A 27692-nucleotide genomic window follows, 5' to 3' on the forward strand; every position below is an offset into this window, starting at 1 on the left:
CTTTGAGCCCATGTGTAAGTTTTCTCCCTTAGGGGAGACTCTGCTACTCTGGCAGCTCTCTCCATCCTCTACACTAGTGTGATGTACTCTATATAATGTACTCTGCCTGCCCTGCTGTGGTAGCTCTTCCTCCCTCCCTCCCTCTCTCTCTTTCCTGGGTGATGTGCTCTCTTCCTAGTTTTTAGTTTTCTGTCTCTCTCACTCTCTCTCTCTCTCTCATGTCTCTGTGAAGCCTGTAGGCAGACGCTGGGAAATGTCAGGCGTTTAATTGAATTTGTAGCACTGCTGGGTCCACTTAGAGTGATCAGCAGCAGCATACTGCTCCATGACACACACGCACGCACACGCACGCACACACGCGCACACATGCACACACCAGACAGTTCTGATGAGGTCCTGGTACTGTCACGCACACACATCCACATAACAGACATGTGTTAGTCAGACATGAGGCATCTTAGAGCGTGTGTGTGTGTGGGTGTGGGTGGGTGTGGGTGTGTGTGCGTGTGCGCGGGCGGGTGGGTGGGTAGGGTGTGACGTGTTTTCTTGTGACTATTCATGAGGCTTCACTCTGCTGCTGTTGCCTAGGAAAAATGTGTGTGCCTCTCCCTTTGTGTGGGGACACAACGTGTTCAGGGTATCACGTCACTCCATGCAGCCTCAGACACTGTTGTTTACCCCCCCCCCCCCCACACACACACACACACACACACACACACACGCACATACTTTCTCAATAAGGTGACCTCATATGGGCGACTCTCTCCGCCCACCCAAATTCAGTAAGCAGACCCTACACCACATCACTTACTGTTCATAGGAATTGCTCTCTCTCTCTCTCTCTTTCTTTTTTTTTTTTCATTCACACATTATTCATTACTCATTAGTCATTTAGGACCTGCCTCCAGTTTAATTCCCACTCACAGCAGGAGAGAGCCGTGTCCTCGTTGTGCTGAGTCAAGCAGCCGAGAGGGGGGGGGGAGGGGGAGAGAGAGAGAGAGAGAGAGAGAGAGGTAAAGAGACAGAGATACTGCCTGACCGTTAAAGAGTGGTAGAGAGAGAAAGAGACTTCTCTGGCAAGCTTCCTTCACCCCTCCCCCCCCCTAATGAAATCATGTAAATGGGTTTTTTATTTACCCTCATAGGTCATTCTCTCTGTCACCCCTGACCTCCTCTAGTTAATGCAGGGCTGTTACCAGGGACAGGGTCATGTGGTGCCGGTGCTTAGAGAGCTCTAATGGCCTTAGAGGAACCGAGTCACTCATGATGTTAGAGAGGGAAGTCTTAACACACACCTCTGTCTGCTGTGTACACAATTTGACACACGTCTCTTATGCACACACACGCACACACACACACACACACACACAAACTCCCTCCCTTACACACATTTGTCAGGTATGAGCAGTGGATGTTGGAGATGTGCTGTGAGGTGATGCTCCGGTGTGTTTCCAGAGCGCAGGGCTCACAGCCTGTTTTATCTGTGGATTTCCGAGTTGAATGGCTATGATAATAAGACGGTTAAGATAATATCCACTAAGAAGTACAGAAATATCCCCTGAGAGTCCTCACTGTAAAGGGGGGGGGGCTCTAAGGCTAGCTCATAAAAGGGCTTAAACCACAGGCAGAATTTTACAGTGAAATGGTTTTTCACTTGTACAGTCTCTGAGGCTTAGCAGTGCTGGAGTTAGATACAATAACTTAAGCTCCATCATTTGCCTGCTGATAGTGACCTTAGAGATGTGTCACCTGACTGTCCTGCTAGCCCACAACTCACAATGTTGTGGTAATGCTGACACTATGTATTTGACACACACACTCTCTCTTCTCTCTCTCTCTCTCCATCCATCCATCCATCTCTCTTTTTCTCCCTCCCACCACCCTCCCTCTCCCAGCTGGCACAGGGGACTAAATCGTACCAGCCTCAGCCTCCTTTGCCCTGAGGTTAAGGGGCATGACCAGGTCAAAGGCCAGGGAGTGGGCAGAGGGCAACACCCAGGCCGTGTCGGAATGCTCTACCGCCACCTATTTAGTAGCCGTTTTCAGTATGCAGGATTAGGACGTTTTTGCAGTGTATGCAAAATTTGCCAAAATGGACTATGTACTGTTCTATAAAATGCCAGGATGTCATACTACGTTTTGCCTTTTCATGTAGTAGGAATTCACGGCACACTATTCAGGTAGTCCTTTCCGATTTTAGGGAAGTGGGGAAATTTAACCAATTACCAAAACCAATAACAATGGTTTTCACTGTGTTCACGGTTGTACATTTTTACTAAACAGTATGGCCTAAATAGCATGACGATTGCAGTATATGCTTTTAGTAATTAGTTGGCAGTATGAGCATTCAGACGCGGCCACATTCTCCTACATGGGTATGCAACACTGTTTACACACACAAATAGGCTACACACACTTAGACACACACCAAGATCACGTGAAGCTCATTGACGGGAGCTGGCAAGTCGTGCCATTGACATTCTACAGTAGTGTGAAATATAGTTAGGTAATGAAAATGAGATTACTCAGGACAGCCAGGGCCCTAATTGCTGGTTGTGAATCGTGTCTGTGTCTGTCCATCTGTTGCATAACCACGGAACCTGCCTCTCTTTTCTTCTCTTCTCTCCCCTCCCCTCCCCTCCCCTCCCTTCCTGTGTGCTCAGGGACCACCCTCTCTCTTTATCTCTCTCAAAAGAAAAGTACTTGAGAGGGAATGATAAAGGCTTGTATTGTTTTTATGTTCACTGGAGCTCCCCTTTCCTCGGTTCATCAAATGCAGTGCTGCTTTCATCCGGCTGCTTTGCCTTTGTTGTTGAAAGGAGTCTGTATTTTCTGTCTTTCTGTCATTTTGATTTCCTTTCCCAACTCTCTCTCTCTCCTGTCAGGGCAGATACAGACTGAAGGCAGGCAGGGGGGCTTTATTCTTCTCTTATGTACACTTACCTTTCTTTCAGGGAACCTTCTGTTGAGAAACTCTACCGTTATTTTCCCTTCTCCCGCTCCCTTTTTCTCCTTTTCCCTCCGTCCCTCCGTCCGTCAGTCCATCTGTCTTCGTTTGTCTGACCGTCTGTCTCTTTGTCTCTGTGTCTGTTTGTTTGTTTGTTTGTCTGTCTGTCTCTGGGTCTTTACTGCCAACACTAGCAGGCTTTGACTTGGTGCCTGATAGACAGACAGGGAGACCGCAGGTGGCTGCTCAGTTCATCTGTTGTCCAGATCAAATGCACCAGATGCAAACAGCATCCCCTGCATAGTGAAATCAACACAACTGCAGCTATTCTAGTGTGATAGCGCTCTCCCCCTCCCCCTCCTCTCTCATCTCTCTCTTTGTCTCTCTGGGGAGTGTCAGACATGTGAGATGGAAGCCATTTCTCTGCTTCCCAATTAGGGACGATTGTCTGAATGTTCCTCCTCTGTTGTAGAGTCATTAATCCATAGAACATTTCTGATACTGTTATGAGGCTGTAAAATGATGCAGTCCATGTTTTGTGTCTGTTAGGGTATAGGTTGGAGCTTTAGTAATGTCACCCAGCAATGATGGGGGAGGAAATGTACCATCCCACCTGCAGTCGAACAACAGTCAACCAAGACTGAATGTGTGTGTAGCCTCCCTAGTGTGACCCAGCTTAAGGCTGCTCCCTCTATTGATCCCATAATAGTCTGTTTAATGGTTATGGTGTTGGGATTCTGTTGGGCCAGTTAACAACTGTGACAGAATTACAGCAGTATCATGGATCATAGTCCCACACACACACACACACACACTCACACACACATGTACACACACTCACACACACAGACACAGACACTCACAGACACAGATAAAGGGCCATCCTCTCTCTCTTGAGGGGTTAGCCCATTAGGTGTGGTAATGAGAATGTGTGTGTGAGTGATGTATGTTGTGGACGATTGTGAATGTCGTAAAACCGGTGACATTTACGGAATGAGACGCAGTGTGATGGATGCACTCTGTAGTTCATGTGAGGAGTACTGCAAATCACCTTTAATACACACACACACACACACACACACACACACACACGTGTGTAATCACACACATACTGTACACACTGGGTGTCCCTTTTTTAATGTTACAATAAATCCCCATTGGTTACTCTAAAGCTCAGACATGGAATGTGAGCAATGCTTCCCTCCCCGTCTCTCTCAGGGTCAATGGTAACATCATCAGGTTGGAGGTTGAGGTCGTTGCCCTTCTGTATATCATTCTCTCTTGTCATTATCCTCACGTCAGAGGTCAGGGGTCATTGAGAGGTTTATAATGGGTTTAGTTCCAGTAGATGTTTCCCCTCTACACTGTGAGAATCTTTCGTCCTCAACCTCCACATATGGTGTACACACGCGCACACACGCACACACGCACGCACAGCATGTCTCAGCCCTCAGTTCACCACCCTCTCTGCAGCTGCAGGTCACCACTCTCTCTCCCCTCTTCTCTTCCTGCCATCCTTGTAGGAGAGGAAATTGCATAATTCCCTCTGATAAGAGTTAGACAAGATCAACTGAACTGACTGGTGCAGCTGAACCCCTTTCAGACCCATAATGGCTGACTCCATGTGCAGCTGCGAAACCCATTCAGACACATAATGGCGGCTTCCTTGTACAGTTCTATGTACAGGCACTGGGTTCCGCCTCTTGAGTTGTCTATAACTCAACTCTTTTCCTGTCCCCCTCTCCTTTTTTATTGTCCCAGCCTTCCTCTCCACAGAGACATTTTCCGAAGTTAATCTGCCCAGTTTATGGCAATGCAGTCTGATGTGAGAGGGGAGATTGTGCGTCTTCATCTTTTTAGATTTACACTGGGGCTTCTGTGAATGAGCCCCTCATCTGTTCAACATTCAGCTCCTCACTTATCCCCCCCGGCTAGATACACTCAGCCCAAATGACTGCCGAAGCCTCTCTGCTTGAATTTATAGGCTACTCTGTCTGTCTGTCTCTGCGTTGTCTCTCTTTTTAGATACCAGCCTATTTGTTATCCTGTATTTCCCATTGAAGACACACAGCGCTGTTGTTTGTGTTCAACAGAAGTCAGTCTGTCACGATTGTAATGCAGCTACTGTAAACTTAGCTTGAAGGGCGATACTCTTTCACTCTCACTTTCCCTTTCATTCTCTCGCTCTCTCTCTCTCTCGCTCCCTCTCCTCCAAAACACCTTAGGGGCTTGTTGTCTATTGTGTGCGAGTCCGGAAGAAAGCCCTGACATTTACCGTTTTGGTAATGTAATTCTACAGAGAGAGAGAGAGAGAGAAAGAGAGAGATTAAGAGAGAGAAAGACAAGGAGATGGAGAGAGACAGACAGAGAGAGTAGAGTAGAGTATGTGCCTGGAGAATTGTGCAGGATCAGATAAGGGAGAACAGCAGGGGCTGCATTGTAATGAGAATTGGTGATCAGCTGATACCCGTGATTGAAGAGGGAAGTTTCCAGAGGACATGAGTAAAAGTCCACTGTGGATCAGAGGGGGTTAGCAAGCACAGAGGAGAGAACCTGGCTACACCTGTGTACCTGCTCATTAGACCCTACTGTCCAATGTCAGTACTGTCATTCTCAATCCCACTAACTAGTGGTGTTTATCAGTTGTGTGTGTGTGTGTGTGTGAACATTTGATTCCTCTTCCTGCTGTAGTGTGCTCTGTGTAGGCTGTAGATGTGAGGAGGTTGAAACTAGTTGATCCAGGTTGATCGTTTACTCATGAAAGAAGACTTAAGTGTTGCACGATAAGTATGTCTCGTCTGCCCCATGATATCACTGGTCCTCTGCTTCCTCTGTCTAGAGTAGATGGATGAGGTGGCCTGACCTGAGCTGACATGGAATTTAGAGTGTTTTCAGTAGGCTAATTACTGCTCAAACAAGCCTTTAAACTAAATATCTATCATGTGCTCGCAAACCGTGGAAACCGCGGAATGTTCCTGTTTGCCAAGCTGACGACCCAGGAGCACTGTCAGTAGTTAAAAGTCAGTTCACTGTTGTGTGTGTGTGTGTGTGTGTATGCATGTGTGTGTGTCTGTCTCCCACACATACATGTGCACACACACACTCCTTCCCCCTTTCTGAGTTATTTGACCTGTGATCTAGAAGAAGTTACAGGCTGGTCAGAGTGATAATGCCTTACTCAGCATTTTTTCTATCCCGTCTGTGTGTGTGTGTGTTCTGTATAGTTTGGTCTAGGTCTGTGTGTGTGTGGGTGGGTGGGGGTGTGTGTATGTTGTGTATCTGTGGGCAGAGTGCCGCTGTTCCTCACCGCTCTGACACTAAGCAGCTTTAGCCTGATCACCATCTGCTCAACCAGTCTGTGTTTGTGAACAGAGAACACCTCGCACACACACACGCACGCACACACACACACACACACATGCACACACACACTCTTTACTGTTTACCTCACTCACTCATTCACTGTGTATTAGAGTGGCTCTGTCTGGCGCTTTCTGATGATGTAGGTAAGCTAAGCGCTGACAGTGTTTGGCGCTTGGCGATGATGGTATTTTGTTATGAAGTGAACTGGAGACAATCATGTTACTGGTGTCTGGTGCCTTGTGATGATGCAAGAGGTTGATAGTGGATGGATGTGTGTACTTCACCCAGCAGGGAGCGAGACTGTTTATCTCCTGGTTTAAAAACTGCTCCATCTCAGTTCACTAACAGTTCAGAAAGAGAGGGAGAGAGTGAAGGAGTGAGCGAGGGACATGTACAGAGGGATGGAGGAAGAGAGGGAGCAATACACTCACCACTCACTGGTCCCCAATACGCATGTGGACACTCTCTCCTCCTCCCTCTCTACCTCTGTCTCGAAGGATGTGCAGGTGTGAATTGGGTCATCTTTACTCAAACGTTGTGCACACACACCTGAGGGCTTGGGGCTGATGTAACGTTCCGCTTTCCAAGGAGAGAGAGGTCAAAGGCAGCTGTGTATTCAGGCTTGGGTAATGTGTTCGCACCGACGATTCGACATACAGTACACACACGTGCACTATGATTAAATAGAAGTAGAAGGGTTCTCTCCTGGTATGTGCGTGCAAGTGTGTGTGTGTGTGTGTGTGTGTGTGTGTGTGTGCGTGCGCGCGGCTTAGTGTCCTCATGATCCAGGTGACTGAGTCCTTTTATATCTCTTGTGGACTTCCTCTTGGTTTAAATATAGGTGTTTCCTATGACCTAGAGGGCTTTCTATACAGTAGGAAGGCCTTACTGTGTGTGCGTGTCTGTGTGCTTGTGAGTGATTGTACCCGACCTTGGGCTTGTTCTACACTTCCCTACCGTCCAGTACCTCTGTCTTATCCCTGCCCTCTCTCCCCTGGCTGCCCTCTGGCCTCCTGTTAAGCCTTCCTAAGAGGAAGCTTTCTATTTACTAAACACCTCCCTGAGTTGGGGTCAACTCCATTACGCTCCCTCCACCATTGTATGAGCGAGGGCTTTATTTAGCTCCGTCTCTGTAAAGTGCCTTACCTCTGCCCCCGGGCTGCTGTGAGAGAGGCCAGGGGGACGATGTCATCTGTTTACTAAACACTGAGTTCACAGCATCGCGGGTCAATTCCATCTCGGCTACGGTCAGGTGCAATGGATAATGCATTTTCTCCATAGGGGTGTGATTCAATAGCTGAAGTGACTGGAGGTTCATGGGACTGACCTCAGCTGTCGTGGCTAGACTAGAGCGCTGAGGTAGTGGTGTGTTTTATAAGGCGACCCTTCACTTTCGTTATTATAGTAATCTCCCCCGCCTCAGGTTTCGCGGCGTCGTTGTCAATGTTTTAAACACCTTGTTGTTGTTATTATTGTTCCCTTTTAAAATGAATTCATTCTTCTGTAAACATGTGTTGCAGGTCTGTGACCCCTGTGAAATGCACTTTAGATTTGATCTTTTATGGATGGATCACTAATGTGTGTGTACTCCCTGTCCTCTCTCTCCTGCAGGGGTCCATTCAGTGTGGTGAGGAGATGCATTAACAGAGAGACGGGACAGCAGTTCGCTGTGAAAATCGTAGATGTGGCCCAGTTTACATCCAGCCCTGGACTCAGCACAGAGGGTAAGAGAGAGGATACACGCGCCCCCCCCCCCCCACACACACACACACACACAGAGTGTGGGGTGATATGAGGGTGAGGTGTGTGAGCGAGGGGTTATGTAAAGGGGTGTGTGTGTGTGTGGTGTGAAGTCATACAGTGGTAAGTTGCGTTGTATTATTGATCTCTTGAGAGGCCTGCTGTGTACCATATGGCCAAACACAGCAGGGGTCTGACCAAACACAGCAGGGGTCTGACCAGACTCAGCGTGAGAGGGAGAGGATGAAGGGAGAGAACGGGGGGGGCTTCCTTCCACCAGTTATGTGTAACCTTTATTTGATCTTTTTTCTAAGTTTTGTTTCATTCAAAGTTTGGTTTCAATTTAGGGAATAAAAGGTTCTCAAACCTTTATTTGACCTTTGTTCTTAGTGTTTTTTTTTTTTCATGCACAGAGAAACATTCCAGAAGGGGGACATTCCAGAAGGAGATGCATTCACTTAGTGTAGTTTTAATTTTGAATGTTGATAGAATTAGATGAGTGATGCTCTCTTCATAGATAAACACTAGACTTTATTTACAAGATAGTGACAGTCTCGGTCAACAAAGACCCTCATCAGACACAAAGTTTCAGACAAGAAGGTCTTGATTTCATTATCTCTGATCGAGGATGTTCTTTGAGTGTGTACCCTCCAAATCTCATCATTGGACACATGTACTACAAATAACCTCTACCCCTGCCCTGAGGTAACACATTCACACAAGACATTTCAGTACTATGGTTTATTATTGTTTTTGTGGAAGAGGCACAAAGAGGTCAGTGAGTCGTGAAATGATCCTTGCTCAAAGCCCCGGCATAAAGGAGGAGAGGAAGTGAGAGAAATAAATATTTTTTTTGGTGGCAAGGTTGCAGGGTTCGCTATGTCTGTGTTGTAGCCCGGGACTTCACCTGGGAATAGCTGGAACTACAGGGTGGAGGTCAGAGGACCACTCATGTCCACTAGCTTCCAGCTACAACCCTCAATTCTGATGTCACTTTTACTATATCACTAAGTGTCTTGGCTCAGATATATACATATGCAGTAGTACACACATACACACTCTCTCTCTCTCTCTCTCTCTGCAGCAGCAAATGCCGTTTCCATTGTCGACACACACACACACACACACTCTCTCACACACACAGTAACAGACGCAGACTGAGCCAATTAAGGAGAATACGACAGCAGCGTGTGGATCTCTTACTTTGAATGATAGGCTATAACACAGAGGGTCATATCATTGTGCCTTACACCGAGTACATGTTAATTTGTTCTGTTTCAGCTGTTTTTACTGCACCGCTCAATGCAATTATACTACAGTAAGTGTACATTAAAGAGAGAGAGATGGGGGGGGGGGGGGGGGGTATTTACAGGAGAGGCAGCCAGTGTTAAGGAACGAGGGTGGAGTGATGAAGAGAGAGTGAGAGGCAGAAAGCGAGAAGGGAGAGAAGGGAGAGAAACCGAAGAAGAGGTTTATTAGTGAGATCTCCTGACTCTATGTTCTACTAAGGATGCCTTGTGAGAAGGCACCCTGCCCTTTCCTTCCCACTGGTCACGGTTTCTCCCGACTCTGTGTTTGATTATATTTCCCCACTCTACTCCACAGAATGAGCATAAAGCCGCCGTTTTTCATTTGAAGCCTTCCAGAAAGCAATCGACTTTAATGTCCAGCTCTCATCTCATGGTTCTCTCCACAGTCATTTGGGATGCTTTAGTGGAGGGTGTCCCACTGTGTTCACACTGCTCAAAACGCTAAATATGGATTTTCCGTATAATAATTTAAATAAGAAAAGTGAAACAAGATTATAGATTTTTTCTATCCCTGGTCCCTCAAGTCCCTCAAGTCATAAATCATATCAAGCTGATGGTGTCGGCCTCTGCTGAAGGCTTTATGTAGAAATAGTATCAAGCTTTTATGTATGGAGATGACTGAAAACCCGAAAGAAATGATATCTAGTATTCCTTAAAATGGTGCATGCAGCTAGCTACAGAGACACAGTGCGGAGCTGGAACTGCTTGATTAGGTTAGTTTATCCCAGAGAATTACACATATTGTACTGTCAATCTCACTTCAATCCCTCATTTGTTGATTTGTTAAGGAACTCCTGGGCTGTGAGAGGGATCGAGGGACTGTGTCGGCGGTTGGCACTACGGGTTTGATAGAGAGATTGCAGTGACTCAGATTGGAGTGTTTAAGCCTTATAAAAGAGAGGTGTTGAAAGGGAGATTTTCTCTGGTCTGCAGTATGATGCACTCTGTCATGCTGGTCTTAAGGTAGCGGAAACAGGCTTTCTCCCCTGCTCCTTACTCCTGACATGTCTCTTTTATATGGGTTATATATAGCTGTGGTGTTTCAGAGGGCACAGACTCAGAGTTTTTGAAAGGACGTGAAACACAGCCTACAGAAAAGCTTGTGTTTACCACAACGCCAGAAAGAGACCCACTGGTCGGTGACAGTTAATTCCTGTTGGGTCGCAGCGAAAGACTGAGCTCTGGCCAGACACGTCGTCTCCGATGTGCTCCGCATGAAGAATAATTGAGAATGAATCACTTATTTATAGAGTGTGTGTGTTGGAGCTGTGATGGTTGATGGACTCTCTATTTTCCTCAGTACCAATTGAGCAAACATGCCCTTGCATATGGAGACAGTAGCAGTTTTGTTCTTCTGGGGGGGGAATTGGACAACAGTCGTGACTTTCTGGTCTGGTGTTGATCTCTGATAGCTCCGCTAGAATGTGAGCAAAGGGAGTCCAACACCGCCAGCTGACCTCTGTTAGTGTCTCTCTGTGGGTTAGTTTATAGTTGGCCAGTACTATTTAGGTCTCTGTCTCTTGGCTAGTTTGTAGTTGGCAAAGCCTACTTTCTCTTGGCTAGTTACTAGCTGGCCAGTGCTGCATTGGCCTTTGTCTCGTCATCTCTTGCCTGCAGTGTTTTGCCAGAGGAAGTCTCCCACCAGCCAGAGATGCAATCAGCACAGGGGGGGACTTTGGGGGCAGCTGGAGAGAGAGATGGAGGAGAGGCTGGCATTGGGACAGAGAAAGAGTTGGAAAGAGACAGAGAAATGGTGAGAGAGATACAGGAGAGAGTGGTGGATGAATAGAGGGTGTCAAAAGGGTTTATTTGGACACGAAAATGCACTTAGTTTGGTCAAACATCAAAGCCCAGCCTCTAGAAAGCCTGTCTGAAAAGAGAGGGATCTGTACCCTGCGCCACAGAGGACAAATACCGTTCTCTGTGGGAGCCAGGGCATCTGTCTTCCCTCCCCTCGCATAAAGCATTTGATGGAAACGGAGGAATGGAGAATGACAGAGAATAGCAAAATGACATTTTCTCATTGTGGCTTGTCCAACAGTAGTGTACCAGTCCCATTTGTGTGTGCGTCTGTGCGTCTGTGCGCGTGTGTGTGTCCATCCGTCACACTCTCCTGTCATTTATATCCAATCACAGTTCTCCACTGCAGCACTGGAAAATCTATCAACCTCTACACTCACACACTCCCCTAAGACAGCAGCAAATGCTGTTTCCATTGTTGCTTTTGTTTTTATGTTTCGTTTTTTGTTGGGTGATAGAAAAGGGAGCTGTTACACTTGAATGAGCAGCTTTAATACAGCACTAGAGCAATCACGCGCACATGCACGCGCACACACACACACACACACACACACATACACACTCTCTCTCTATCACATACACACTCACACACCACTGTGCAGAGACCAGACCAGCCAAAATGGGTCAGACGGGGTGTAGCCCAGCACACACACCCACACACACACACACACACACACACACACACGCACACATTAAACAAATGCCTCACCACATGCTCATGCTATATACACAAGCAAGGTCGGTTCCCCCTGCCCTAGTCCAATGGTCTGTCTGATGAATAGGTCAGGCCTCTGAAGGTGTGAGAGAGAAAAGCAGCCAAGAGAACGATGGAAATTCATCATGTTCAGCACGATCCCTCCCTCTCCTCCTCCCTCCTCCTTCTCCTCTCTACAGGTGGTACTGTTGCTAGTGATTCCAGGCTTACATCTAGAGTATGTTCTTGTTCATGTTTCTCTCTCAAGCCAGGATGTCTCTCTCTCCCTCAAAGACACACACACACACACACACACACACACACACACACACACACACAGAGGGCTCTCTGTGGTAGCTGTAGAAGCAGAGGCTCCCTCCAGAGCAGGCTTTGTTTCCCAGCAGGAGGAACAGGGACCTCTGTAGAGATCACATCTGTCTCACTCTCCTCTCTCCCTCTCATCCCCCTCCCTTCTGCTCCTCTCCCAATCCGCTCCCGGTGGTCCATCTCATCTCTCTCTCCTCCCTGATATCCTCCTCTCTTCTGCCTCTCCCTCTCTCCTCCCCTCCTGTCTAGCTTTGGTGATTAATTGGAAATGCTACTGTCCTAACATCCTGCCGTGTTTTGGAGCGTGTGAGCGTGTGAACGTGTTAAGCGTGCACATCTCTCTGGCTCCCTCTTTCATTCAACCAATGATTCAACCACTCCGCCAATGCAATCTGTTTTTCTCTCCTCTCTTCATTCATTCTCTCTCTGAGGTCAGCTCTAGTGCTGATTCACTGATCTGACAATAATGTGCAACACACACACACACACACACACACACACACACACACACACACACACACACACACACACAGGCATGCAGACTGCAGTGTTCAGTTAATCCGAACTTGAGAGAAAGGAAGAGCAGGAGAGAGGGGGAGGTAGAGGCGTCACAGCGAGTACTATGCAATCACTGATGAAGTGCAGGTTTGATAGGCACCGTTTCCTAATCCCCTCCGATGGTTCCACTGAATAACATCACTGTTGGCATCACTGAATGACATTACTGCCGGAATCAGAGAGGCCACTTATCTGGCTTTAGTAGTATTAGCAACGTGTTGAGCTACTGTAGCAAGCGGAGAGTGTTTGAGAATTTAACCAAATGTTAGGGCTGAGGCTTGGAGCAACGGAATTAGCCTAGCTTTAACACACACAGGGCTTAATTAAATGTCAATGCCGACATTGGAAAACAAAGCAGCAGCATTTAGCTCCCAGGCGCGTGTGTGTGTGTGTGTGTGTGTGTGTGTGTGTGTGTGTGTGTGTGTGTGTGTGTGTGTGTGTGTGTGTGTGTGTGTGTGTGTGTGTGTGTGTGTGTGTGTGTGTGTGTGTGTGTGTGTGTGTGTGTGTGTGTGTGTGTGTGTGTGTGTGTGTGTGTGTGTGCGCACTCCTCAGTGTGGCAGTTAGCTGGCTTACACTCAGTAATTGCTAATTGGGTATGCTGTAGTTAACACACACACACACACACACACACGTACAGTATTATTGCTGAGGCCCTGTCCTATCCCTGGGGAGCACTTATCATAGAGCCATCACATCATTCTAGAAACGTGCACTCATCCCTGAGCTTTCCCATCTCATTTAATCCTTAGTATTCCTGTTCATCTCCCGTAGCAACCAGGGAACGTTGCTCCCGAACCCTCACTGCAATGTGAAATATCAACCGCTTCAGAACTATGCTTGCGCTCAGGTTTTGCATGCATGTGTGCGTGCCTGTGTTACTGTATTTCTGTATGCATATGAGTGTTCGCATGCATGTGCACTCACTATTTAATGAGTTTAAAGTGCAATATCGCAGAAGAGGGTATGAAACGTTAATGCAGTCAGAAGCGCTTCGTAATGCATTTTCATTTAATGTTTGCATAAAGGTTATGTAGATATATCTACATATCTCTCCCAACACCCCCTCCCAGAATAGATACTGCCTGGAGGAGGATATCAAGGAAACTGCCTGCTGGAACAGATGAAGGGGATGGATGGAGGGATGAAGGGACAGACTCTTAAAAAATGAGTGATGTTGATTGGCGCTTATGCACAGCGAAGGCGAGGAGAGGGTCGTTTGAATGATGGAGAGGAGAGGATGGTCAGGCAGGCTGATGTGCAGGTCTGTAGTTGCCTGGTCCCTCTGCTACCATCTCTAAATACCGTAGAAATCCTGAAAGACTAAGCCATGGATCAGTGGCTGTCGAGTAGGACTCAGTGAGAGCCTGGGGAGATGCAGTCACACAGCTACCTGCCTTCCTTCAGCATGCTATGTTTTGGTTCATTACTAACCTAAGCCTGTTGGATGATTGTGAAGATTGTACTATGGTGAGTGTGGTCCCTCTCTGACGCAATGGCCACAACAGATTGTCTCTCTCTCTCCCTCCCTGTTTCCCTCTTTCTCTCTCTCTCTCTCTCTCTCTCTCTCTCTCTCTGTGTGTGTGTGTGTGTGTGTGTGTGTGTGTGTGTTCTGTACTGTCGTGATTCATGATGCCAACAGCAGATTTGGGTGGTGCATTTGGAGTGTCTCTCTCCCTCTCTCCCTCCCTCTTTCTCTCTTGCTTCCTCTCGTCCTCCCTCCATCCCTCCTCTCTTTCTGTTCTGTACTGTAGTGATTCATGATGCCAACAGCAGATTTATGTGGTGCATTTGGAGTGTCCCCCCCCCTCTCTCTCACCCTCTCTCTCTCCTTCTCTCTCTCCCTTCCTGTCTTCCTTCCCTCCCTCCCTCTCTTTTCCTCTGTCTCTCTCTCTCTCTCTCTCTCTGTCTCTCTTCCTCTCTTCCTCCTTCCCTCCCCTTTCTCTCTCTCTCTGTCTGTCTGTCTGTTCTGTAGTATAGAGTGAGTAATCTTCTTTGATATAAAGGGCTTGAGGTATTTTTGTTGGTCTGTTTGCCAACTGGGCCGCGGTGAAAGCAGAGCCAGGGACAGAGAGAGTCAGGGAGGGGTTGGGCTTTAGCCTGCGGGGTGAGAGGGAGGAGTAGAATGTGTTGTGGTGGTGATGAAGATGATGAGGAGGAGGAGGGTATGATGGCCACAGGGAAAAACAACATTTCAAGTTGATATGTTCCATATTCATCACTGGGACATGCTCTGTACGTTTGCACAAAGTCACGATTTAACTCTTGATGGCTCCCCCTAGTGTCAGCCAGTGTCGATAACAAACATCAGACCTTTGCAAATATTAGCGGGACTGTTACCTAACGAGAATTAGCAAGCATAGTATTCAATACTACTATACTATACAGATGAACTATGGGGCTGTACTACTCTAACTGATGACAGAGTTGCTGGAGTGCACTAAGAAGATTGAGTTTATGCCGTAATCCATCATTTTAGGTTGACAGTGCAATTCTCTATTTGCATTACCGTGAACAAGTCAGAATATTGACTTTTTCAAGCAACGTCATTTTGACATTCACTGCATTTTCTTCCCCTACACTTGTTTGGGTTTTTCCCCCCAGTACAATGATGAATGTCTCCAGTCTCTTCCGGTCGTTTTTATATGATGAAACGATTGACTGGCTTACTTCACTGAGGAGGCCGATGTATGGATAGCCTCTAGCCCAGGCAGGTTATTGGAATTCTCTGTCTGTCCTAGCGAGTGGCCCTTTCAGACCTGCAAGAGTTGAGTCATCCTGTAGAGTGTTAGTGTGTTAGGGTAGCATTACATCAGCTACTGAACATCAAGCAGAGCTGTTTAAAGCCTTTTCATACCTCCCTGTGTGAGGCTGATGGATGCCTTGTGAATATGGAAGTCTACATGTGGGAGAACGGGGTGGGGATTCCACCTCCGAGGAGAAGGTTGTTCAGCAGCCACGAAGGTGTTCGGAAGTTTCTGTGGCTTACCTTGTTACAGACCAGAGGCGGTCTCTTTGGTGATGAAATGTGCTGGGCTGCTCCTGTAGTTTCGGTGAAAGTTTGATATCAACAACATGTGGTATTCTACCGAGACGTCAGGATAAATGATCTCTAACCTGTAACCTGTTATTTTTGCATTGCCAGATTTGAAGAGAGAGGCCAGTATCTGCCACATGCTGAAGCACCCTCACATTGTGGAGCTCCTGGAAACCTACAGCTCAGATGGCATGCTCTACATGGTCTTCGAGTTGTAAGTCTGACACCTCTATCAATACTTGTGTGTGTGTGTGTGTGTGTGTGTGTGTGTGTGTGTATGTGCATGTACCGGCGTGGGTGCGCATGCAGCCCTCAATGTATAGAGAGATGTGAGAGAATGTGTTGAGGTGAGAGGTGTTGTTAGTGACAATGGGAGCAGAGAGGGAGTTAGAGGTGATATTGTAGGAGAAAAGGAAGAGAGGGTGTGGTGGGAGAGGAGAGGATGGAGGGAGGGAGGGGAAGAGAAGAGAGGGAAGCAGAAGGGGAGAAGGGAGTGCGAGAGAGAGGCGGTGATAGTAGAAATGCTGAGGGAGAGAAAGTGACATCAGCGTGGTGTATGAAGATGCAGAGATAAGATGAAGGTTCCACATGATTCCCTTCAGGTCCCCCCCCTCTCCTCATCTCCTTCCCATCCCCCCCTCCCTCCCTCTTCCATAACTAATGCCCTTATCTGCCATCAGTAAAATCCTCGAGTGTTTCACATATCTGTCCTACGCCGCATATGAGAAAGGAAGCGCAAATAAGCTCCTTTCTGAGGAACCTCCATGGTTTTAACACACACACACACACACACACACAGACACACACACACACAGGGGGGATGAAGATAGATTTCCAACAAGCCTCGAGCCGTGGTGCCTTTCGAGGATTAAATAGATAACTGAGTCAACATGGTAAATAAAGACCAGCACCATATGTCTCCCTGTCTTCCCAATCATATCACAGTCAGGCCAATTAGGGGTGGGTAGGAGGGATGGAGCGTGGAGGAGGTAGAATAGAGTGGCTGGATCTCTCATCTCTCATTTTTAATTGGTAGAAGCATTTACAGAGAAAGAGAAGGAGAGGGGGAGAACGTGTGTATGTGTGCATTCCATCCTGTGTGTGTGTGTGTGTGTGTGTGTGTGTGTGTGTGCATGACACACATACTGTATACGCTAACTGGTCAGGATTGAGGGGGTATTCAGGAGTAATGAATGAATCAAGGGCTTTAAAAACACATTCCTAGGTACTTGTATTGATTTGGAAATGCAGTGGGCTTTATGCTTTGAAAAGCCCTGTCACCTCTGAATAGGATTTCTGTTTAAATGGGTTGAAAACCTGTCAATGTAAGAGACAACATTTATAGTAAATTACTCCAGAGGGTGTTTGAGTCTAAAGCTCTAGACCTCGCTGCCATTATCGTCATTTGTACTCCCTGTACACACACACACACACACACACACACACACACACACACACATACATTTTGCCTCACGTCCTGAAATTGGCATGTCTGGACTGACCATGTTTATGCCAAACTGAACTCTTTCTCTTTTTCTCTCTCTCTCTCTCTCTCTCTCTCTCTCTCCCTCTCCCTCCCTCCCCTGCAGTATGGATGGTGCAGACCTGTGCTTTGAGATAGTGAAGAGGGCAGATGCTGGCTTTGTCTACAGTGAAGCAGTGGCCAGGTGAGGGTCATATTCCACTCCAAATATATCCTACTACAGGTTTAACATTCTGTATACAACCACAAAACAAAATACCTATGTAAAAATGTAAGTACACATGTATATACATACATCACAACAAGACGAGTTCAAACAATACTTGACAAATACCGTAGGCAGCTGTTGACAGTACTAACAGAGAGAATCCAATAGTACACATCAGATCAATGTTGCTGCTCTTCTCTCTCTGTCAGTCACTACATGAGACAGATCCTGGAGGCTCTACGCTATTGCCATGACAACAACGTCATACATCGAGACGTGAAGGTAGGCTCAAGCTTTTTATTTTTTTGTCTTTGACATTTCAAACGCAGAAGTGTACATCGTGTTCCACATCACTCTGTCCAGTCACTCACGCAATCTTCCCGGTCTCTTCAAAGCCCCAGAGGCTTTTGGGGTTTTTCTGTACAACATCCAAGACTGTTTAATTCCCTCTTCTTTTTTTGTCTTTTCACCCATTCTAATTCCTTCCTCTGTTCGAGGGCCCTTTTGGATTTTGTGTTTCAGAGGGTTTTCAAGGTTGAGAGAGGAGGTCTGAATTGGAGATGTTTTTCTTCTTCCAGTAATTAGTCTGACCCTTGGGTTGGAATAAACTGGGTGGTAACTTGGCATTGGCAGACTAGTACACTGATAGCGTTTATAGGTTAGCCATCTGATATCATAATCAATAAGGCATAGCATAGCGTGTTTATTGCCTTTTTAATGTACAGTAGCAGACTAATAGGTCTGGTAACATATTGTAATGTGATAGCCGGTAAAAAAATATCATGACATTGGTCTCCTAAGGTAGCAGCTCTAAAGTAGAGAACAGGTGGAGAATAAGGCTTGTTACTCTATGACTTGGCTGACTATCTGACTCATCACTCAGCTTCCTGTGCTCACCTCAGTCTTCACCAACTACAGTCACAACAACTGAGGGATCTCTCTGTGATGCCCCTCTTGTTTTGACTTGAACTGTCTGTCTGGACAATAAATAAGTGAAGAGTAGTGCTGTTCGTCCTTTCAATATTCCATTCCATCTTCTCTCTGTGTGCATGCGTGCGTGCGTGCGTCTCATGCAATGTGGACCACTTTAGAAAGAGAGTGCCAGAGTAACTTCCTATGGCTAGCCTCACACTTGAGCCATACAAACAAAGAGTTTCTCATGAAGACTTTAACAAAGGTCTACAATCTAGCAGAGAGGATTTTTTTTTCTCTCACAATATTTTTATTTAGTTTTTCAGAGAGAGGAATGAGAGTGGTGGAGGACAATAACTATTTTGCAATAAACAACATAATAACTTAATATCACCATCAAATAAAATAAAAATTCAAAAGGAAGAGGAAAAAAAGTTAAATACATTATTAAAAGAGTAGACACAGTGCATGATTACAAATATGCTTGAATATGTAATAATAATATGCACCTTTTCTTTTTCTCTCTTCTTTAACTTTCAGTTGCCTAGAAACAGGAAAGCATCACGTATTTTCTTTTTACTTCTATGAATTTAATGGTTTTTATATCGTATTCAGTCAGCTCAATTGCACCTCTCCTTGTTATACCTATTTATTGCCTCTTCCTTGAAACTTTAATGCGTATGATACAGCAGCAGTCAGCTGCCAGCCTGTGTATTACTATCTCCCTCCACCAACGGGAGGGGGTGTTTGTCATTTCAGCCTAGACAGCACTATCTCTCCTCAGCCCGTGTTCCAGGAGGGGATCTATCACGGCAGGGGAGGTGCTGTCTCAGTTTTCCCCTGTGTGATAACTGAACAGCCAGTATAGGAGTGTGAGGATGGAAGTGAGGCGTGTGGTTGCTGACAGAAATATGACAGTATTGTTGCAGTACTGTAGCTCTCCTGGTCATTATCATAATAATATCATCTCTGAACTCCTGTTGGTCATTCTGTCAGCGTTCTCTTGATGCTCCCAGGATTCAGTACAGTTCTAACTGCCCTCACACAGCCTGCTGTTGGTATTAGCTGCTGCATTGAGCATTTCTGCTATAGTAGAAATAGATATTTATGGCTCTTTAAAGTCAGACCAGAATGTATTGTCAACTGGGTTGAAAAGAAGTTGAAATACACTACTACTAGCACTACTATACACTGAGATACCCTTGGTTGATGAGGAACGTTCTCTGACACCTAGTCTTTAGCTTTAGCTTAGAGGGCTAATGCAGTCTTTAGTCTTTCGGATGGCCCGGGTTTGATATTGTGCCGGTTTCATTGTGTGCAGTCTATTGTGTCTATTTTCTCAGCATTGTCTCTGAGTCGTGGCAGATTCTACCACAGTGTTGACTCTTGGTGGTTAAGAACAGATGATTTTTGGGTGGTTTGGTTTGTCTTTCCCGTGCTTAAACATTGACACTATGCTGCTGACAGTGTTTTTGTTGTTGTGAAACAAGAATGTCACAGGTTTCTTTTAACCTAAATTAATTTGTATATGTTGCTATTGAGAGAGTGTCACACCTCTTCTACTAAAAAGTTTTCACACCAGCTACTGGTTCACAGACACGTACACTAGAACGCCCACACACTATCACGCCAGCCTTTTTATAACAGCGCACCACAACTCTGTGTTTCACACATCTGCATCAGCTACGCAGAAGTTTCACTTCACTTCATGTTGTGATATGGAATTAGAATGTTGGTCATTGCATGGAACTACAGTACTTAAGTAATATACTTGTGACTGCCTGGAAACAGAATTGCTCTTGGTTTTACTACTGCTACTATTGTCAAAGTGGGATACGCATACCCCCGGGGGTACATCGATCTAAGGGGTACCTAAAATAAATCTGTGATTTACCTTCCCAAACAGTCCTGTTGAATAGCCGACTGCACTCTCAGTACCAGTACTGTTGTAATAAATGTATTAAGAACACAGCTCAGATACATAAACCCTATGTTTTTTTTATTGGTCAAGATTGGCAATCAGAACTGCTACTGACATTTTACAATTTGACTTTGTCGTGACGACCACCTCTCTCTTATCAGTATGTATGATCTGTGATTAAGGCTATTTAGAGGTCACACAGCCACCTACACATCACACACACACACACACAGGACACATCTGACCTTGTTGAATATGGAGCAGCCTGCGTGCATCCATGTGTCACGTCCCTCCATGCGTGAAAGTCATTGAATTCATTTGAATCCTGAGACTCATAAATCACAACGCCTTCATTTTTCTTCTGTTATTCATAACGATGTGCGTCTGGAGGCAACTTCAGCCAACTCCCTGTGGCTCTGAACACACAACCACAGACATGCTTATTATATATTTATATTATATTTATATTTATATATACATATATACTATATCACATTTATACTATTCATCTGTATATATTCCACCCAAGGCTGAACTTATTATAGTGTTATTACTATTAATAATTGTAATAATTAATGATAATAATATTTTATTCTTATGCCTGCATTTCACGGCACTGTTGAGAGGTAGCTCTTGTTAAGTATCCTCTGCATATGATAAATAAACTTTGATTTGATATGACCTGGCACTATGAAATGGAATGCTGACAGGATCATGGGAATTAATACAGGCCTTATTTGGGTTCTGTAATGTCCCTGTGCATATCGTTCTGTGGTTCCTGCAGCAACGACGATAAGGGAGGTTAGAATGGGAGATGGATTGTCTGACTTTCTAGTGAACGATATGGGTCTATAAAACACATAAAAACAGGCAGATAGACAAATATACACGCAGACAGACAGCCACGTCCAGGTGACACAGAGGATGGAGTTGACTGGATGGCTTTATGTTTACTGTGCTGTGGTAAACAATAGTCAGTCATCTCTCACAAAGGCAAACAGTACTGTAGGCATGATGGCTATATTACCTCTAGATGTTTATTATGGTTTGTTTGTTTTGCAGGAACTTTTGTTGATCCTCCTCTATGGGTTGTTACTGCGAGCACTTTTGAGTTCTCTGGAACTTTCCAAACGGCTTGGCACAGGAATTGTTCTACAGCAAGCTTTTCCTTGAAATACTGCATGCTATTTCCACTTACCTGAACTAATATCAAATCCCTCTCTGTTTTGCTGCTGCATACATACATAATGGCTATATGTGGTATTATTGTCTCAAAACAAAGGGATTGACCTCATTATTCCTGGTGTGAGAATAGTAGGCGGTAGACAGAGACTCACAGCCTGTAGGTAATTACTGTATCACTATACCACAGAGCCATAATCACCTCTGTCTGCTCTTGCGCGCGCACACGCACACGCACACACAGTATTGAAAAGAGAGTTGATGTCTGTTCACTGTTTGCCTCTCCCAAACATGGTCTTTAACAAGCTCTTTCTATTCACTGCTCTTAGAAGGGGCAGAGTGGAAATAGGAGCGAATGATGTGTTTGTACTGTCTGTGTGGGGGATAAACAAACAGACTAGGAATAAAGATGTGCTCTGTCTGTGATGGCCCTCAGCTCTGCCTTATCGCAGCGGACTACGGAGGAAATGTCACACTCTCCATATGAATGGAGAGGATGGAGAAAAGGGAAGGGTAGACAGTGGTAGTAGTAGTAGACAGATGAAAAGAGAGAGATGCTCCACCACAGAATACAGAATGTCAGCTGGCCTTACAAGGGGAAATGGCATCGGGCAGCTCCGGCCTGTTGGAGCTACTCATGGCGGTGTTAGTGTGGGGATGGCATGTTGTGTGTCTACAGCTAATGGTCTTCTAATGGGAACCAACGGAGCCTGTGGTGTCAGGATATAAACGACAACATGTCACGGTCTGAAAACGAGACCTACTTACCACACACACACACACACACACACACCCATCACCAAAATACCCCATTTCTATTCGTAGAACTTCCCAAAAGTATCTTTACCCTGTAGCGCAGACAGTCTGTCTGTCTGCTAACCTATAAGGAGAGGTCCACCCACTCGATTTCAAAGCACAACCACTCCTGCCCCTGAGAGCCATGATGACAGTCACTGATATCTCCCCTGTCTGGGAACTGTGTGCGCCTGCAGAAGTACTAGTCCTTAATACCAGACTGCTCACATGTATTAGTGAAGGAAACACAGGAACGGTAAAGACAGACTAATGAAGTAAGTCAGTCCCTTAACTGGAGGTGACAACCACTGGAACTGATGGGGAACTCTAGGGGAAGTGTGGGTGTGGGTGGGTGTGTGTGTGTGGGTGTGGGTGTGTGTGCGCGTGCGTGTGTGTGTTTCCATAGTAGAGGAAATACACACTCTTTCTGCTGTGGGCAATTGGCATCGTTAACGAAGCTGAACAGTCGGACAGATGATGCAAATTACTGTAATACCGTTAATCTCTTGATGTAAAGTGGGTTTAGGGAAATAGGAGGAAAACATTTTATTTCTGATTACGATATCGTAGATTATGTTTATATGTTAATAAGTATGAATATACTCTTGACTGATACTCTTGACTGTAACACACAAGGACATCTCTGAACATTGTCTCCATGTTTCTGCGTGCATGTGTAGATGTGAGTGTTTTCTTTATATTTAGACACGGTGTCTCTAGAGGTCAATGCTAGTCTGTCTGCTCTATAGCCAAGGTTCTTCTCCACTCCTCCAACCTGTGGGGTGTGGATCAGGGGTCAGGGCTGCCCCTGGTGTCCCTGCCTACGCCCTACAAAGCCTACGCTCTACACAGCTTACAGCCTACACAAGCTACACCCTGGGCTGCAGCTGGGGATGAGGCTTCGCACATGACTAGCTAGTGAAGTGAAATCACTCTGCCTGAGTCACCACAAAGTCCTTTTATTCAGCTCAGTTTAAATCTGTGACACATTGCTTTACATGAAAAGGAACGTTTACATGAACAAAAAAGAGAAGTGGAAGATCGAAAAATCAGCACTATAAACATGATATTATATTTGCATTGGAAGACGCACATTGTTTTCCTTTTTTCACTGTGCGTGCATTAAGGTGTAGAAGTGTCCTCCTGAAGCGGGTGTAGGTTTCTGTTATTGCCTTGGAGCTGCACCAGTCGTCACTGCTCATGTGTCTAATGCTCCCCTCTCTCCTATCCTCTGGTGCTTCTCTGAGGGCTCAGTAAAGAACCCTGAGAAGGATCAAACTGCACAATAGCCTCTACAGTACTGGTGGAGCTGCTTCCCTCCTCTCATCTTCCCCCTCCCTCCTTCTCTCTCACCCGGTGTGAAATCCCCCTCTCCCTCTCTTCCTGTCAGTAGGTGTGTGTGTGTGTGTGTGTGTGTGTGTGTGTGTGTGTGTGTGTATGGGGGGGGTGGACAGTGGAGTGTGTCCGATTCTCTCGCCTGTCTGCCACTGTTTGAAGGGCCCAGGTCCCTTGGGGGACAGCCATCTGCAAGGGCCACACTTCACAGAGCAATCCCTCCTTCCGTCACAGCACTTATACACACACACACACACATACTGTAACACACACTTACTGTCTGCACAGATACACCATGATACAGACATACAGTAAATACACTTATTGCACACATACACCCCTCATAACACACACACTTTATGACAAATAAATAACAGGACACAGCTGTTATTTCACTGTTCAATAGTCTCACTACACAACACTCCTCTGACTCCAGTCTGCTGTTGGTGTCTCATTTTTACATTTTACATTTATGGCATTTAGCAGACGCCTTTATCCAAAGCGACGTACAACAATACATTTGTTTAAGTAAGTAAATTATCTATCCAACAGTCATCATAAGACAAAGTAATCAATGCTTTCTTTTTTTTTTTTTTTAATAAGTATATTTTATTAGCAGGAGAGAATTTGTACAGGGTGGTAGCAGGGGAGGAGAGGTCTCGGGGTTATGGTTAGTATAGGGGGGGTAGTGAGGGTGAAGCGGTCTTTAGGAGGGACTGTTAAGATGTAGCTTGAAGAGATGGGTTTTCAATCTACGGCGGAAGATCGGCAGTGACTCTGCAGTCCTGACCGTTGTGAAAAGCTCATTCCACCAGCGGGGGCGCCAGGACAGTGAAAAGCCGTGACCGAGTAGCACGGCCACTGCATCCACATAGAGGCGGCGGTGCCAGGCGGGCAGCCGTGGTGGACGAGCGGAGTGATCTTGCAGGGGTTTGGGGGCTAACCATTGCTTGCAAGTAGGGAGGGGATGGGAGGGGAACCCTGACCCCGATGAGTCACAATCAACTCAGAGGGACTGACTGTCTGATTGATTGGCTCTGAGCTGGTTATTTGGCTGCTTGGCTTTTGTTGGCGGAGCCAAAAGAGGATGAGGGTTTGCTTATGGAAGGTCTTATCCAAGAAGAAATACATCACTGGGTCAGCGGCACTCCGGAAAACAGCCAGACAGAGCAGGAAGTTCTTGACCTGAAATCAAAATGCATATTTCACATTTATAAGCTCTCCTTTATGGAGTGTACCCATACTGTCTATACTGTTCATAATGCACATATCCTTATATTTTTCTTTAATACTACTGTCAATACACTGCACATATCTGTACATACTGTACATACCTGTTTATACTGTTCATACGGTATTCCATATTTATTCTGCTTTTACTCTAATGTTACTGTTAATACATATATACTGCTAGACTGCATTGCCTATACAGCTCATATGCTGCTTACACTGTTCATACTGCATCCTATTTATTCTGCTTATAATGCTACTGCTAATTCATATACTGCTTACACTGCACTACTTATGCTATACTGCACTACTATACTGCTCATATACTGCACTACCTGTATATACTGTTCACACTGCACTTTTCTGCTTTTTTGCACTTCTGGTTAGACGCTAACTGCATTTCGTTGTCTCTGTACTTGTACTCTGCACAATGACAATGAAGTTGAATCTAATCTAATCTAATACAACTATGTTAAAATTGTATATGTACTTTTGTTGTTATTCTGTAGAGTATGTTATTTATTAATGAAACAAATATAAAGCTTTTCACCGCAACGAGGTTAGAGAGAGTATGGCAGTGATGGTTGGGGGCAGTGTGGGTTGGTTCTTGTGCGGTGTGGCTCGGGTTGGCTATCAGAGAGATGAATATCGACTTGAAGATGTGGTAAGGCAGCAGACAGACAATCAGAACTACCTGGAATGGGTAGAAGAGGAAGTCAATCACAGAAAGTGTAAAAAAAAGAAAGGCAATTCAAAGAAGAATGTCAAGATCACAGGATGTGTGTAAGCACTGATCTCTTTTCATCACAGAGGTTCGATCCCAGATGAAGGAATACTGTTATAATGAATACAATATATTTGGAATACAATTGTGTAGTATCATATTGTATCAGAGCAAAGTTGCAAAAATAAATAAATGGAATGATGGTTATAAGTAAAGAATATATAGAGCGATGATCATAACAGAATGACCCACCTGGATCACCACTATGTTACGGAACACCCTTGCCAGCATCCTCTGGGAGTCTGTGATGGCTGTGCTACACTGTGAGCGCCAGATGTGCTGGGCCACCGCCGTGTAGGACATCAACACCAACAGGAAACACACATAGAATATCACCATGGCCATAATGGATGCCCCATGAGACAGGCTGCCCCCTAACTCCACTGCAACGCTGTAACACACCCTCCCTTTCTCCCCTCCTCTTTCACTCTCTCCATCTTCACCCCATCCCTCACCCATCTCCCCTGTTCCCCTTTCTTGGACCGCCTCCTTAACTGAGTAATACGCAGACACAGGCACAACGGCTCCCACCACCAGCCCCCACACCCCGGCACACACCCTCCGGGCGAAAGACACCCGTCTCAGCCTGGTGAAAAAGCCATGAGGGAGGAGAGTGGTCCAAACACTGGGTCTGCTAGCGTGGGTGTGCTGGATCAATGTAGCGAAGCGACTCAGAGCCAACCAGGTCAGGACTAACACACCGATGTAGATGTTTATCTGCAAGACTGGGGTGACTACGTGGACCACGAGCAGGCACAGGAGACCCTTTGAGGGCCAGGAGGGGCCCTGGAAGTAGTAGGCAGCCAGTAAGGGGGTGGTGAGGGAAAGCAGCATGTTGGACACCGCCAGGTTGGACAGGTAGATGTGGGTGGGGCTTTTGGTGGAGATGCGCCACAGGAAGACCCAGAGAGAGAGAGCATTTCCTGGGAGACTGGTGACGAAGAGGAGGATGTAGAGGAAGGGGAGGAGGGAGATGGTAGCAGGGGAGGGACAGAGGGTGAGCAGGTGGGAGGAGGAGAGGACAGAAGGGGAGGGATACAGCTCATACGAGGTGTTGCGCTCTGACATGTAGTACTCCATCGATCTGTTGGAGAAAGAGGGAGAGGGATAGAAAGAAAGAGGGGGGAGCGAGAGAGGAGAGAGAGGCCCTTTTCAGTAATCCTAGTACACTGCGAGAATTTAAATTCCTGTAACCATGTTCTCAGGCATAGATTTATCTGATAAATGCTTGTGCTTGTCTGCTCTTAGGAGTGTGCTTTCAGATACTATATGGGATAACCACCAAGGGTACTGCCACACATGTACTGAATGTCATTAAAGCAAGCTTTGACTTTTCAGAGGGAGTATTTTCAAACTTCCAGACTTGGACTGAAAACTGAATAATAAGATTGCAATTAAGAGCATTGTACTAGTTGCAGTATCGCATGTATTTATCAAAGAGAACATTTAGGTGCACCTTTTCATTCTTCTCATTGAAGCAGACTAAAATTACCTTTGGGACATTTCCTCTTTGGTAAAGCTGAATTATCATCATTACAAATAACAGCTGTATTCACCACAAAACTGAAACAACAACAATGAAGTTCTGTGCTTTGCACCTTGATGAGTAGGATGTTCAGTTTCTTTGTTACCATTTCCTATTCATGTTATGGAACACTACTGGTGCTGTATCATCTGTCATACAGTATGATGACAAATAATCAGAAGTAGTATCATAAACAGAAAAATACAACTTGAAGTTGTAGTTGTTTTTCAAGAAATGGATGTCACATTCAGCGATTCCCGTTTGCATTCTGAAGAAATGATCTTGGCAATTGTACCATTAGTTAACAGAGGATTTGACACTGTCACTGTCTCTGGTGTCTGTGCCAGAAATTCACAGTAGAATCGATTAATAATTTTCTTAGTTTCAATCTTAATCTTCCAGCAAATCCTCACTTCCTGCATTAAAGCCACCCTTACACAAGATATTTTATAAAAAGATGATAACTGTACTTACCTCACCAAGTCAATTTCCTGTATGTGCAAATAAATATATACCAAATAAAATAATGCTCATTCTCATTCTG

At 45.6% G+C, this 27692-nt stretch overlaps 2 protein-coding genes across 13 annotated transcripts in view; one reads left to right on the forward strand and one right to left on the reverse strand.

Moving 5' to 3' along the window:
- The window catches only part of caska (calcium/calmodulin-dependent serine protein kinase a), a 92027-nt gene that overhangs the window by 26927 nt on the left and 37408 nt on the right, over positions 1–27692 (forward strand). For all 12 annotated transcript variants that reach the window (XM_083682269.1, XM_083682274.1, XM_083682277.1 and 9 more), the window contains exons 2-5: positions 7922–8034; positions 15882–15987; positions 17363–17440; positions 17674–17746. In XM_083682269.1, the coding sequence (XP_083538395.1) occupies positions 7922–8034; positions 15882–15987; positions 17363–17440; positions 17674–17746 (370 nt within the window). The remainder of the gene's footprint in view (positions 1–7921; positions 8035–15881; positions 15988–17362; positions 17441–17673; positions 17747–27692) is intronic.
- Positions 23956–26703, reverse strand: LOC310813144 (putative G-protein coupled receptor 82; the record flags this gene model as incomplete). The annotated part of the gene is made up of 3 exons (XM_083682006.1): positions 23956–24794; positions 25390–25533; positions 25816–26703. 3 exons carry the CDS (start codon positions 26701–26703, stop codon positions 24549–24551), a joined length of 1278 nt encoding a protein of 425 aa, XP_083538132.1. The 3' UTR covers positions 23956–24548.

This window comes from Argentina silus (assembly GCF_951799395.1).
Source record: "Argentina silus genome assembly, chromosome: 12".
Taxonomy (NCBI): Eukaryota; Metazoa; Chordata; class Actinopteri; order Argentiniformes; family Argentinidae; genus Argentina; species Argentina silus.